General features: G+C 44.4%; 1 protein-coding gene across 1 annotated transcript in view; it reads right to left on the bottom strand.

Annotated features, from left to right (window-relative positions):
- B4GALNT1 (beta-1,4-N-acetyl-galactosaminyltransferase 1) overlaps positions 1–13428 on the bottom strand; it is a 350827-nt gene that overhangs the window by 26399 nt on the left and 311000 nt on the right. Inside the window, exon 6 of the mRNA XM_075334473.1 lies at positions 3634–3814. Within this exon, the coding sequence (XP_075190588.1) occupies positions 3634–3814 (181 nt within the window). The remainder of the gene's footprint in view (positions 1–3633; positions 3815–13428) is intronic.

A 13428-nucleotide genomic window follows, 5' to 3' on the forward strand; every position in this document is an offset into this window, starting at 1 on the left:
GCTGAGCAGAGAGGTGGGCGGGACATGCCGAGGAGGAAATAGGAAGCAGCTGCATCTCCCAGCCTGCAGGGCCAGAGAGGGGAGGTAGAAAGTACTACAGAGTATGAAAAGAGAAGAAATTGCCAGGTGAGTATAATCGTTTTTTGTTTTGTTTTTTTTATTGTGTGCTGGAGGCTGCTGATGGGGTGTATATAGAGGCTTTGGCTTGTGGGGTGTATATAAAGGCTGCTGGGAGTGTATATGCTGGTGTGTATATAAAGGCTGCTAGGGTGTATATAGAGGCTTCTGTGTGCGACGAATCAGTGAAGCATGGTTCAAATCAGGCGCCAATTCGCGGCTGGACTGCACCTGTCACTGATTGGTCGTGGGCGGCTTGCGCGACCAATCAGCGATGTGGGATGTCTGTTACAGACAGACAGAATTAGACAAATATATATACATATATATAGATGGGAATATTTAAATCCAACAGGAAATACAGACGATTAGCAGCTGAAGGGAAGAGGAACTCCGCTTGGTCGTAAAGGGAAAAGGATGAAAACCCAGCAGAGGAGCTACCTAGTGAACTGAATACTGACAGCAGGAACAATAGAAAGTTAGGGAGCATTTTGCATAGCCAAACACTGTGACCTTCTACTGCTGGACACTACAGTACTGTCTGTCACCTGTGACACCCATGACAATATGTCACTATATTTAGTTGGCTTTTATAGGATATTTGTTACACGCAGAAGCAGTTTCTGGCTGTGCTGTATTGGAGCTTGTTTATGGACTGTAAATAAATTATATATATATATATATATATATATATATATATATATATATATATATATATATATACAGTCATATGAAAAAGTTTGGGCACCCCTATTAATGTTAACCTTTTTTCTTTATAACAATTTGGGTTTTTGCAACAGCTATTTCAGTTTCATATATCTAATAACTGATCGACTGAGTAATATTTCTGGATTGAAATGAGGTTTATTGTACCAACAGAAAATGTGCAATCCGCATTTAAACAAAATCTGACTGGTGCACAAGTATGGGCACCTCAACATAACAGTGACATTAATATTTTGTAGATCCTCCTTTTGCAAAAATAACAGCCTGTAGTCACTTCCTGTAGCTTTTAATGAGTTCCTGGATCCTGGATGAAGGTATATTTGACCATTCCTGTTTACAAAACAATTCCAGTTCAGTTAAGTTTGATGGTCGCCGAGCATGGACAGCACGCTTCAAACCATCCCACAGATTTTCAATGATATTCAGGTCTGGGGACTGGGATGGCCATTCCAGAACATTGTAATTGTTCCTCTGCATGAATGCCTGAGTAGATTTGGAGCGGTGTTTTGGATCATTGTCTTGCTGAAATATCCATCCCCTGCGTAACTTCAACTTCGTCACTGATTCTTGCACATTATTGTCAAGAATCTGCTGATACTGAGTTGAATCCATGCGACCCTCAACTTTAACAAGATTCCCGGTGCCGGCATTGGCCACACAGCCCCAAAGCATGATGGAACCTCCACCAAATTTTACTGTGGGTAGCAAGTGCTTTTCTTGGAATGTCGAGTTTTTTTTGCCTCCATGCATAACGCCTTTTTGTATGACCAAACAACTCAATCTTTGTTTCATCAGTCCACAGGACCTTCTTCTAAAATGTAACTGGCTTGTCCAAATGTGCTTTTGCATACCTCAGGCGACTGTTTGTGGCGTGCTTGAAGAAACGGCTTCTTTCGCATCACTCTCCCATACAGCTTCTCCTTGTGCAACGTGCGCTGTATTGTTGACTGATGCACATTGACACCATCTGCAGCAAGATGATGCTGCAGGTCTTTGGAGGTGGTCTGTGGATTGTCCTTGACTGTTCTCACCATTCTTCTTCTCTGCCTTTCTGATATTTTTCTTGGCCTGCCACTTCTGGGCTTAACAAGAACTGTACCTGTGTTCTTCCATTTCCTTACTATGTTCCTCACAGTGGAAACTGACAGTTTAAATCTCTGAGACAACTTTTTGTATCCTTCCCCTGAACAACTATGTTGAATAATCTTTGTTTTCAGATCATTTGAGAGTTATTTGAGGAGCCCATGATGCCACTCTTCATAGGAGATTCAAATAGGAGAACAACTTGCAAGTGGCCACCTTAAATACCTTTTCTCATGATTGGATACACCTGCCTATGAAGTTCAAAGCTCAATGAGGTTACAGAACCAATTTAGTGCTTTAGTAAGTCAGTAAAAAGTAGTTAGGAGTGTTCAAATCAAGAAATTGAAAAGGGTGCCCATACTTTTGCACCGGTCAAATTTTGTTTAAATGCGGATTGCAGATTTTCTGTTAGTACAATAAACCTCATTTCAATCCAGAAATATTACTCAGTCCATCCTTTTATTAGATATATGAAACTGAAATAGCTGTTGCAAAAACCCAAATTGTTATAAAGAAAAAAGGTTAACATTAATAGGGGTGCCCAAACTTTTTCATATGACTGTATATATATATATATATATATATATATATATATATAATTTATTTACAGTCCATAAACAAGCTCCAATACAGCACAGCCAGAAACTGCTTCTGCGTGTAACAAATATCCTATAAAAGCCAACTAAATATAGTGACATATTGTCATGGGTGTCACAGGTGACAGACAGTACTGTAGTGTCCAGCAGTAGAAGGTCACAGTGTTTGGCTATGCAAAATGCTCCCTAACTTTCTATTGTTCCTGCTGTCAGTATTCAGTTCACTAGGTAGCTCCTCTGCTGGGTTTTCATCCTTTTCCCTTTACGACCAAGCGGAGTTCCTCTTCCCTTCAGCTGCTAATCGTCTGTATTTCCTGTTGGATTTAAATATTCCCATCTTCCCTGGACTGGTGCTGGTGATATTATTGAGTTCATTCAAGCTCTGGATATAAGCAGGTGGCTTGTATTCATCTGTTGTATCGTTGCTGAAACTTTGCTGAACTCCTACCTGAGTCATCTATGGATAAGTAGTTCATGCACTATTTCTTCTGTATGTCCCCCTTGTGTCTTTATTAGTGTTTAGTGGGGTTGATTAATAGCTCATCCCACCTGTTCCCTATTTAGGGCACAGCACTAGGGATACTTAGGGTCAGGTATCCAGCTTAGTGCATAGGTGCGGAACCTATCTAGGGTGGTGAGGGACCGAAGGGACCAATAGTAGATTCGGTCAGGGTTCACAATCTCCCCCTTTCCCTAGACACAGGGTTTCCCTTCCATTTTGCTGTTCACTTGGTACTTCCCCATACCTAGGGTGACACATATATACTGTATATTTTTCAGTTCACAACCACTTTTGCCTTAGGGATTATTAGGTTCTCCCATTAGACCCCACTTTAGCTTCTCATAAAGCCAGATCAGATCTCATACTTTGCATTGACGAGGGACAATCATCCCGATACACCGTGTCTGCAAATTGAGGTTCTGCTCTGGCATAAATCCTAGGTCATATGAAAAGGCTTGTTAAAAGAGCCACTTTTGACTTTTAGGATTGCTACTTCCAATAGGTGTCACTAGAGTTCTTCTCCTTTCTCCCTGAAGAGGCAATTAGGGATTATTAGTGATATAATATACATTGCTATTTCAACAAAAAGCCCTCCGGTATCGGACTCACCAGTGTCTGCAGTGTTTGGGTGGAACACTGTGTTGGTATAAGAAATTAACTGAAGTTGGCGGTTCAGATTATCCAAGAAGACGCTAGATAATGTGATCTGTTTTTCTCCTGCTCCTTTTATTGTGACACTGTTCACATCTGCAGCCACGTCAAATGTCCCCAAGGTGCATGACAAGCTCACCTGAGAAAAGATAAGAGAAGAATATTATCAGGTAGGAAGAAGTGTGTTGTCAGGTAGATGTCAAAATCAGGAATTCATATGATACCTTTAATATACAGTGTTATTTTTCTTTAGACACTTAGCAAAATCCATTATGTGGCTGTATTTCTTTAAGGTCTCATACATATAACCATAGAGTGAATTGAACGGGTGTCACTCTGTGGTGCAGTGCTGCAGTATATTCTGTTCAATAAAGGAACATTCGGCCCAGTTAATTTTTTGCATTCTGTAAGTAATTTTTCTTATTTATCTTGTGATATTCGTTGCCATTGTTTTAGACAAATTCTTCAAAATGGTGCGCAGGGTTGATGAATATTGTGCAAAATCAATAGATGCCCTTTTTGGCTTTTACTTGTTCTACAGTTTTTAAAGCAATAAGGCACACGATCTGTTAAAATGTCACAAAATTTGAGTACAAAAAATTAATTCGAAGGTGGAGGAATTGAAATACACTTGGGAAAAATTTAGCAACTTTTTAAAAAGTCACAAGAGATGAATCAGCCACAAACATCCAAAAAAATAAAAGCCACATCAACAAGTGCAAATAGTAAAAAAAAAATAAAAAACACAAACGAACACCTGTAAAATAGATGGAAACAAGGTGCAAGCTAAAGGAAATTTGGCACAAATAAAAAATAAGCTTAAAACACCAGAAACTGGACAAAGAATTGTGCAAATGCAAATAATGGATCAGGTCCAATTTCCATTACAAATTACTTCTGATTTATTTTCTGCTTGAAAACCAGTCATTGATAAAAGTTTAGATGTGAAAATTCCCTAGATATTCATATAGTACCTAAAACAGGGGTCCCCAATCTGTGGCTCCGGAGACACATGGCTTCCCGGCCCTAGATGTGTGATTCACGGCTGTCTTCCAGATTGGTGCATTAGCACCTGGTTTATCTATGAAGGTCTTCCCATGGTGACCTTAGCGAGCAGCTTAACTGAGCAGATCTGGATCTGTGTTTACGGTTACGTAGGGGAGGATAAATATAGTAAACTGGATGACACTAGCAATTAGAAAGGTACTTGAAGCCGGGTGCGAAAGCTTGGTGAATGTGCTGGATGCAAGAATACCGTAAGGGAGTAAAACGGAACCCCTGAATGTAAATAAGAGAAGGGGGTACAAGGCTTTGGTCTGCTTTCTGTGGGGAAGCTTTGGTTGTCATTATACCAAGACAGAGGGGCTTTTTGGGTCACTATGGTGTAAGTGGGGAAGGTCCCACTGAATCTGTCTTGCAACCACTTATCAGAGGTGAATGTGGCCCTAAGATCGCGCTCACACAAGCGTTGATGCAAGAGACTAAGATTGATTAGATTAATGACACGCTGATCAGACTCTGATCTGAGTTTGATCAGTGTCAGTTTAGTATGATCCGATTCTTTCAGATGAGAGAAGTGAGAGAAGCATAGTGTACTGTCAGGAGAAAATGGAGAACAAAATTTCTCCTTTTTTTCCATTGTTCGAGTCCGTGAAAATTGGAGTGCACTCGAATGTCATCCCAGTGCTGCCTGATTATTGCCATGCACCCATAGACTTGAAAGGGCGCACCCTATCAGATTTGCTCTACCACTCACAGCATACTGCAATTTTTTTATCATGCCGAATTAGCATGAGGAAAACAAATGCTGATCAGGCCTGCCCCATAGCATAAAATTGGTCCTAGGGCTATCCGGTAAAACATTGGATAGCACTCGTCCGTGTTATACACTGGCATGAGCAAGCACTAAAAGTTAAGAAAAGTTGGTGCCACTGACCTAGAAGAACTGAGCATAGCATCACAGTTTGTGATTTCTTTTATGCATCAGCATAGAGTACATGAAGAAACCTCATATCTTACTAAGTGATGAGCGGTGATGTTCCTGATGTCACTACTCATCAGTGTCGAGGGTCTCCAGGTGCGTAGTGTGAGCTGGGAATGGCTGCTGCTCAAAGGCTATGAAGTCTTGTTCTGAGGCCCCTTTCTGAGGCTCTGTACCTTTGAGTTAGGTAATCGTGGAACGTTGTGGGAACCGCTGGACTACGTCGGACCTAGGAACATTGCTTTCTAATAAATATTTGAACAAGTAAGTGACAGTGTCTTTTACATTTCTCTCTTTTTAGGACTTTCAGATTTCTATTTGTGGACTACGTCAGAATCCCTGGACTACGGTGGACCCACATGGCTTTTTTTTTTAAATAAAATAGTGAACGAGGGAATGTATGGGGAAAAGTGTTTTTTCAAGTAAAGTATTCATGAGTGTATGTTTCTTTTCTTTTTTTACCTACTGAGTTAATAATGGGGTTGTCTGATAAACACCTCCACATTACCAACACCAGGGCTTGATGCCGGCTGACATCAACCCCAACTACTATTACACTAATTGCCACTGTGATGCCCTGACAAAACCAGGTAGTCACAGATAGGCCCCTGCATAACACCTTCCCTCACTTAGGAAACAAACAGCCGACCTGAAACCCTAGTCACCCCCCCTTAGGGAAAGACAGACACACCAGTGGGCATGACCAGGTGGTTGGACACGCCCACCAAGAAGTCTAGACAGCCCGGGGCGGGAAAACAAGTAGATTAGCTTTGAGTTCAAGTTGAGAGGAGTGTGGGCTGGAGCTAAGTGTAGCTCCAGCAGAGGAGGTTCAAGTTGAACGGTACCAGGGTAGGAGACCTGGTACCTTTGGCTAGGTGGCAGACGGTGGTCTCCGTCAGCAGGAGATGGGAAGACAGCTCGGCAGAACTGAGGTGGACCGGGACAGGGTTGTAGCCCACCGGTACCGACACGGGGAACCGACCCAAAATCCGGAGCACAAAGGGGGGTACTCGGACCCTGAAGCCAGGACCGGAAACCAGCGGCCTGGTTAATTAACCAATTGAGGCCAGGACTAGAAGTCCTGTCCCACCCAAAGTCCCTCATAGAAGACAACAGCCCACCGTTAGGGATAAGAGGTCACCGCCAGGGCCCATAGATCCCACGGGCCAGCGTCTGCGGGCACAGCTACTTAGGCCACATCCAGCCGGGAGCGGATTCCTGAGTTCCAGACTAGGAAGTCCACCTTACACAAAGTCAGCGCAGAGGAAAAGGATAGAGACCACCAGCCCGGGTGGGGGATCCGAATGAAACCGGCCACGGCACCGGCCACCAGCACCTTGGTTTATTGACTGTGAGTAATCAAGCATCCCCTTTCCGTCGCTATACCCTGCACCAGGGGTTAACATCCAGCTGCCGCTACACCTCCCCTGGGTGCCCCATAACACCAGCACTAATGCATACAACTGTATAATATGTAGGAGGGGTGTGACATTACATAGCTGCAGGATCTCTCGCTTTCTGTTCTAATATATTTCTATCTAGCTTATATCTTTATATTTTTTTGTGTCTGTATACAGTATGTGTGTTTTGGGACTTGGGCGGTTATAGTATTTATGATTAAATTAAGGTGCAAAATTATTGCAGACATTCTGCGGAGTCAAAAACTCAACAAACATTCATGGGAATGTAGCCTATGGCAAAACAAGCACTACGTGTTCTGGTAAAACCTGTCTTTCGGTATGTCATGTTTTCTTCAAGGTGATTGAATAATTGGAGGTTTCCGTAAAATAGTTTCTAACCTTTCTGCCAACATCTTAATCTATACACCACATAAAATATTAACCCCTTTGCCACCCAGCGATTCCCCCCCCTTTTTCCAAGAGCCATAACTTTTTTGTTTTTCTGTCAATATTGCCATATGAGGGCTTGTTCTGCAATTCCACAATGGTTTTTGAGTATTTTATTTACCATGTTCACTATATGGTAAATCTGACCTGACATTATGAATCCCAGGTCAGTATGAGTTCGTACATTCCAAACATATATAGTTTTTTTTATTTAAGTGGTAGATTATTTTTTTTTTAGAAAGTTGTCCAAAAAAATGGCCTTTTTGGTGCTATGTTCTCATTTTTCAGGATATGGAGATCAGTTATGGCTTATTTTTTGCGTCTTGAGCTGACATTTTTAATTATACCATTTTGGTGTAGAGTTGATGTTTTGATCGATTCCTACTGCAATGTTGAGGCAACCAAAAAAGTAATTCTGGCATTTTAATGTTCTTTGTCATTACGCCCTTAACAGATCAGATTACGATTTTATTTTACAATTTAATAGATCGGGCATTTCTGAAAGCAGAAATACTATGTATGTCTATTTTTTAAAAAAGCTTTGAACTTGTGATTTTTTTAAAAAAAAATGTTCACATTTTTAAAAACTTTTTTTCTTTCACTTTTTATTTTTACTAGTCCTCTTAGGGGACTTGAAGGTGCAAGTGTCTGATCACTGATGCTGTATAGAGCAGTGCTTCATAAATAATGATCTCCTATGAACGCCGGCGTATAGCCGGCATCCACAGGAAGTATGTCATAACAGACACAGGGGTCATGACAACCCATCGGCGCCCCGTGATCATGTCATGGAGCCACCGATGGGAGAGGGGAATGATGCGCTCCCCGCAGGCCCATGTTAAATCTCGCCGACATCCAGATTTAATTAGTTAACAGGAGCAGGCGGATCTCCGATCCACCCGCACCTGTTAGAGGCACATAATGGTCAGATCAGATCAGCCAATATGTGCAGTGAGAGATGTGGGCTCAGCATCCCATTTCATTAGGCCTTATTTGGCAAAGTACAGTCACGTGCATGCAGTTTGCATCGAGTCAGTATCACACTATGGGGTCCTTGAAGGTCCATGTTACATGCTGTAGGATTTGGAGGATGAAGAGCAGAAGGAGGAGCAGGTGCAAGTGGAGGAGGACATGGACTTGGCACAGGAAGGGGACAAGGCGAACAGTAAGAGCAAATAAATTATGACTATGATACTGGCCATGACAACCAACTCTCACAGTGGGGTTAAAATAATAAAACTACGGGGCATTTGGTCTTGCTGGTAGACATAGCAAGCTGTAGGCTACAATGCTTATGGGAGGAGAAGCGTATTCAGAGGCGGAATGATCGCGGTCGCAGGGATTGCGTCTGCCAGATGCCAGAGCTATTCAGTCATTCTGTAGGTCTCTCCTGTAATAGAATATTTAGATCCTTGTGCTGCAGCATGGATACACTTTTCACCCTTTCTTCTATGTGATCATCTTTTCTTCCTATTCATGCAACGCATATCACTTCTCAGTTGCGCAAAGTCAGCCCAGAAAGAGCAAGCCAAGGCAAGCATCTCCTACAGGCTGAATAGCTGCATGATTATGGACTTTACTACAGCCCCTCCTTCGATCCAGCTCGAGAGGAAGGTTTTGTTCAAGTGGTGAGACGTTAGGTAAAACGCTTGTTCACAATTTTGTTCTGTTCAAACAAGGTTTTATCACCAGGAGAAAATCACTGCCTGGACTAAAGTGCACATGAGTCCTTGTCCGAACACACACACTTGTACCGCCCTGGGGCTCGGCCGGCTGCCGAGCCGCACGGATCCGTGCTCGTCGGTGGGTGGCTCGAGCTCTTCCACAGACTCGGGGGGTCACGTCGCTCTGAAAGGGGATTGGCGCTACATGTAGGGACTTCGGTGGGGAGATCCACGGCCGGAGCCGCGGTGGTTTGTAGGAGATTTAAGTTTGTGACGCCACCCACGGGTTGTGGTGAATGGATGGACACCCCCGGTGCCGTTGACTAGGCTTCCGGGGACAGTGTTGAGCAGCTTTTTGTTGACCCCCTCCGTGGGTAGGGGGATGATGGTCCCGGGGGCCCGAGGGAGGTGCTGAGGCGAGGGGATGGATGCGTGCTGTGTGCTGGTGCGGCGCAGCCCCAAGGCACTGGTGTACTCACTATGATACAACACACTGGAGTCTCTGGTAAACAAAACGGGATGATGAACGGTGCCCGCAGCAGACTGCAGCTTCCCCTTAACAGGTTGGTGGTTTCCGCCTTTCTCCTGCACCTCTTTAGTGTAGATGTTATGACTCCTATGCCTAAGCAACGGTAGTCCGCTCCCCGGCTGCTGGGTGTCGGGAGAGCCCTGTTTGCCCGCAGACACTGGCCCCTTGGGTCTCTATGCCTTGGCGGTTGCTTTACCCTAATGGTTGGGCTGTTGTCTTCAGTCGGGTCTTGTGTGGGGAAAAGTCCTAAAGTCCAGTCCTCAATCAGTTGATTCAACTTAGCCTAGTGGTTTCTGGGCCTCGTACTGGGTCTGAGTACCCCTCCTGGTGCTCCGGTTTCCAATCGGTTCCCCGATTCGGTACCGGCGGGCCACCGCCTGACCCCGGTCCCTACGGTTCCACCGGCTGTAATTCCAGCTCCTGCAGGCGGCCACCACCATCTTCCTCTTTGCCAGTGGTGCCTGGGCTCCAACCCAGAAACCAAGTGTAGTATTTGGCAGGCCTGGACACAGGTCTGCCCTTGAACTTCACTCTCCTCACTCTCTGTCAAGACTCAACTCTCAAGTCAACTGTTTTCCCGCCTCCGAGCCTGTGAACTCCTCGGTGGGTGGAGCCAACCACCTGGCTCCGCCCCCCCCGGTGTGGACATCAAACCCGGAGGGTGGTGACAAAGGTTTGTAGTTTAGCTGCTGTCACCTTTCTAAGGGGGGTGTGTGCATGGGACTACCTGGGACGACCTGACTAGTCCAGGGCGTCACACACTCCTTTGACAAGCAGCTCGCTGTCAATAGTCAATGTACATAGAAAGCTGTGATGTGGGTGAGTTTAGCTTTTGGAGCTCTGCTACATCTAAAAGCTCACTGTGTCACAATTGCTGTGCTGCACCCAGTAAAGTGTATGATACATCACTAGATTCAGGATCTCTTTTCCTATTGTTTTTAGATGAGGTAAGAAAAGCCTAGTGACCTATTCCCTTCAAGGGGGCTGCTGCAGTTGAAATGTAGTAGTATTTATCAGCCACATAAATGGTCACTCATGTAATACAGGGACTGCTACCTGTTTGTTCTGGCTTACAGACAGTGATGAATAGTGGTGGACGCCCTCCAACTAGGTCTTTCTATGGATTTTACTTAATGTAATGGTGTTAAAGAGACTGTCAGCACACAATGACTGTTCAAACCAAGTTCAGACGCTTGGTGCATCATGGCGGGGCCAATCATTTAAATCCACCTTCCCACCTCCTCCCCTCTTATTTTATTGACAGCTCTGGCTTCATAGAACCAGAGAAGGGCAGATATTGTAGGAAAACAAGCAGGCAGGAACATGCACTTAAATTATTAGCTATGCCATGATGCACAGAGTGCGCATTACCAAGAGGAAATTAATTTTATCCCTCCCAGTAGCTTTCAAGCTTCAGTCACAGGGGAGGCACAGGCGCATGTTCAGTCACCTCTCTGTATCGAGAGCGGCAGCTGTAACCTCCTCAACAATGACTGACAGTTTGCTCAGCATTAGAGGTCAGTCAGTGTGGGGGGCATACTTACTCCTGCCACTCTCGATGCACAGAGCGATGACTGAACCCGCGCCAGTGCCACCGCCATGACTGAAACCTGAACAATGCAGGATGAGAGGATTAAGGCTATGTGCGCACGCTGCGTTTTCTTGACGCTGCATTTTTGTGCATTTTTTTGCCGCAGAAAACGCACAAAAAACGCACTTGAGGCAAAAACGCATTGGTAAAAATGCATGCGTTTTTGCCGCGTTTTGGCGCGTTTTTGGCTGCGTTTTTGATCTCTTTGTTTTGCTGCGTTTTTCCAATGCATTGCATAGGTGGAAAATGCAGAAAAACGCAGAAAATAATTGACATGACCATTTTTTTATTTCCAGCTCAAAAACGCAGCTAAAAAAAAAGATGTGTGCGGACAGCAAAAATGAAAACTCATAGACTTTGCTGGGGAAGCAAAGTCATGCAGTTTTAAGCCTAAAAACGTACCTGAAAAACGCCGCGAAAAATGCACTGTGCGCACATAGCCTAATGTTGAGGTTCAAAGTGTGGGCGCAGAGGCAGCTTCCAAACAGTAATCTCATATCTGCAGGTTAATAGCATTTTTTCACATAACAGGTTCTATTTAAGCTGCCTATACAACTGGACTGGCTGTGAACGCTTGCTCAACAGCTCTCTCTCCAATTTCACCAAACACAGGAACACTTATCCTGGCTAAGCGCACGTGTTCCTTATGAGGAAAGTGAAACAGGCCGCTGTTCAACACTTTGACGTTAGTTCATTTAATGGAGAACAAAAGTGTTGAACCTTGAGCTTTAGGGGTACTTTACATGCTGTGACATCGCTGCCGATATATCGTCGGGGTCACGTCGTTAGTGACGCACATCCGGCGCCGGTAGCGACATCGCAGCGTGTAACACAAATGAGCGACGATCAACGAGTGCAAAAACGTGCCAAATGGTTGCTCGTTGACATGTCGTTCATTTCCATAATATCGGTGCTGCTGCAGGTACGATGCTGTTTGTTGTTCCTGCAGCAGCACACATCGCTATGTATGACGCCGCTGGAACGACAAACATCTCCTTACCTCCGTCCACCGGAAAAGGAGGAAGGAAGGAGGTGGGCGGCATGTTCCGGCTGCTCATCTCCTCCCCTCCTTTTCTATTGGGCGGCGGTTCAGTGACGCTGCTGTGACGTCACTGAACGAACCGCCCCCCTTAGAAAGGAGGCGGTTTGCCGGTCACAGCAACATCGCAGAGCAGGTATGACGCCGCCATAGCGATAATGTTTGCTACGGCAGCGATCACCACATATCGGCCGTACGACGGGGGCGGGTGCAATCACGCTCGACATCGCTAGCAAATGCTAGCGATGTCGCAGCGTGTAAAGTACCCCTTAGAGTTTAAGTCCACCTGATTTGCAGCATTGATGACTGCCAACCGTTAAATATCGTGTTTACTCTGAAAATAAGACTGGATTATATTCTTTTCTACTTTGAAAAATGCACTAGGGCTTATTTTCAGGGGGTGTCTTATATTTGAGCCACCTACTGCCTGTTGTATTAGTGCCCAAGTATTACCCCACAATGAGGAGGCTGAATATTTATTCACTTAATTAGTTGGCACGCTCTGCAATCCTCAGTAGCACTCCTGATCTAAGGGTATGTCCGCACGTTGCTTTTTACCTGCTTTTTACCTGCTTTTTTGCTGCTTTTTCAACTGCAGCGTTTAATGCCAAAATGGTTGTGTTCTGCTTTTCAAGCAAAGTCTATGGGAATTTGGGTTTCTTGTCCGCACTATGCAGTTCAAACTGCAGCTTTTTTGTTGCAGAACTTTGGTCAAAAACTCAGCTTTGCAGTGCAAAACCCAAATGGCAAAAACAATTCACATGTCAGTTGTTTTTGCCATTTGGGTTTTGCACTGCAAAGCTGAGTTTTTGACCAAAGTTCTGCAACAAAAAGGCTGCAGTTTGAACTGCATAGTGCGGACAAGAAACCCAAATTCCCATAGACTTTGCTTGAAAAGCAAAACACAACCATTTTGGCATTAAACGCTGCAGTTGAAAAAGCAGCAAAAAAGCAGGTAAAAAGCAACGTGCGGACATAGCCTCAGGGTATGTGCGCACGTTGCTTTTTACCTGCTTTTTTGCTGCTTTTTCTTCTGCGCTGTTTAATGCCAAAATGGATGTGTTCTTCTATTCAAGCAAAGTCTATGGGAATTTGGGTTTCT

Source organism: Anomaloglossus baeobatrachus, chromosome 2, assembly GCF_048569485.1.
Source record: "Anomaloglossus baeobatrachus isolate aAnoBae1 chromosome 2, aAnoBae1.hap1, whole genome shotgun sequence".
Lineage (NCBI taxonomy): Eukaryota > Metazoa > Chordata > Amphibia > Anura > Aromobatidae > Anomaloglossus > Anomaloglossus baeobatrachus.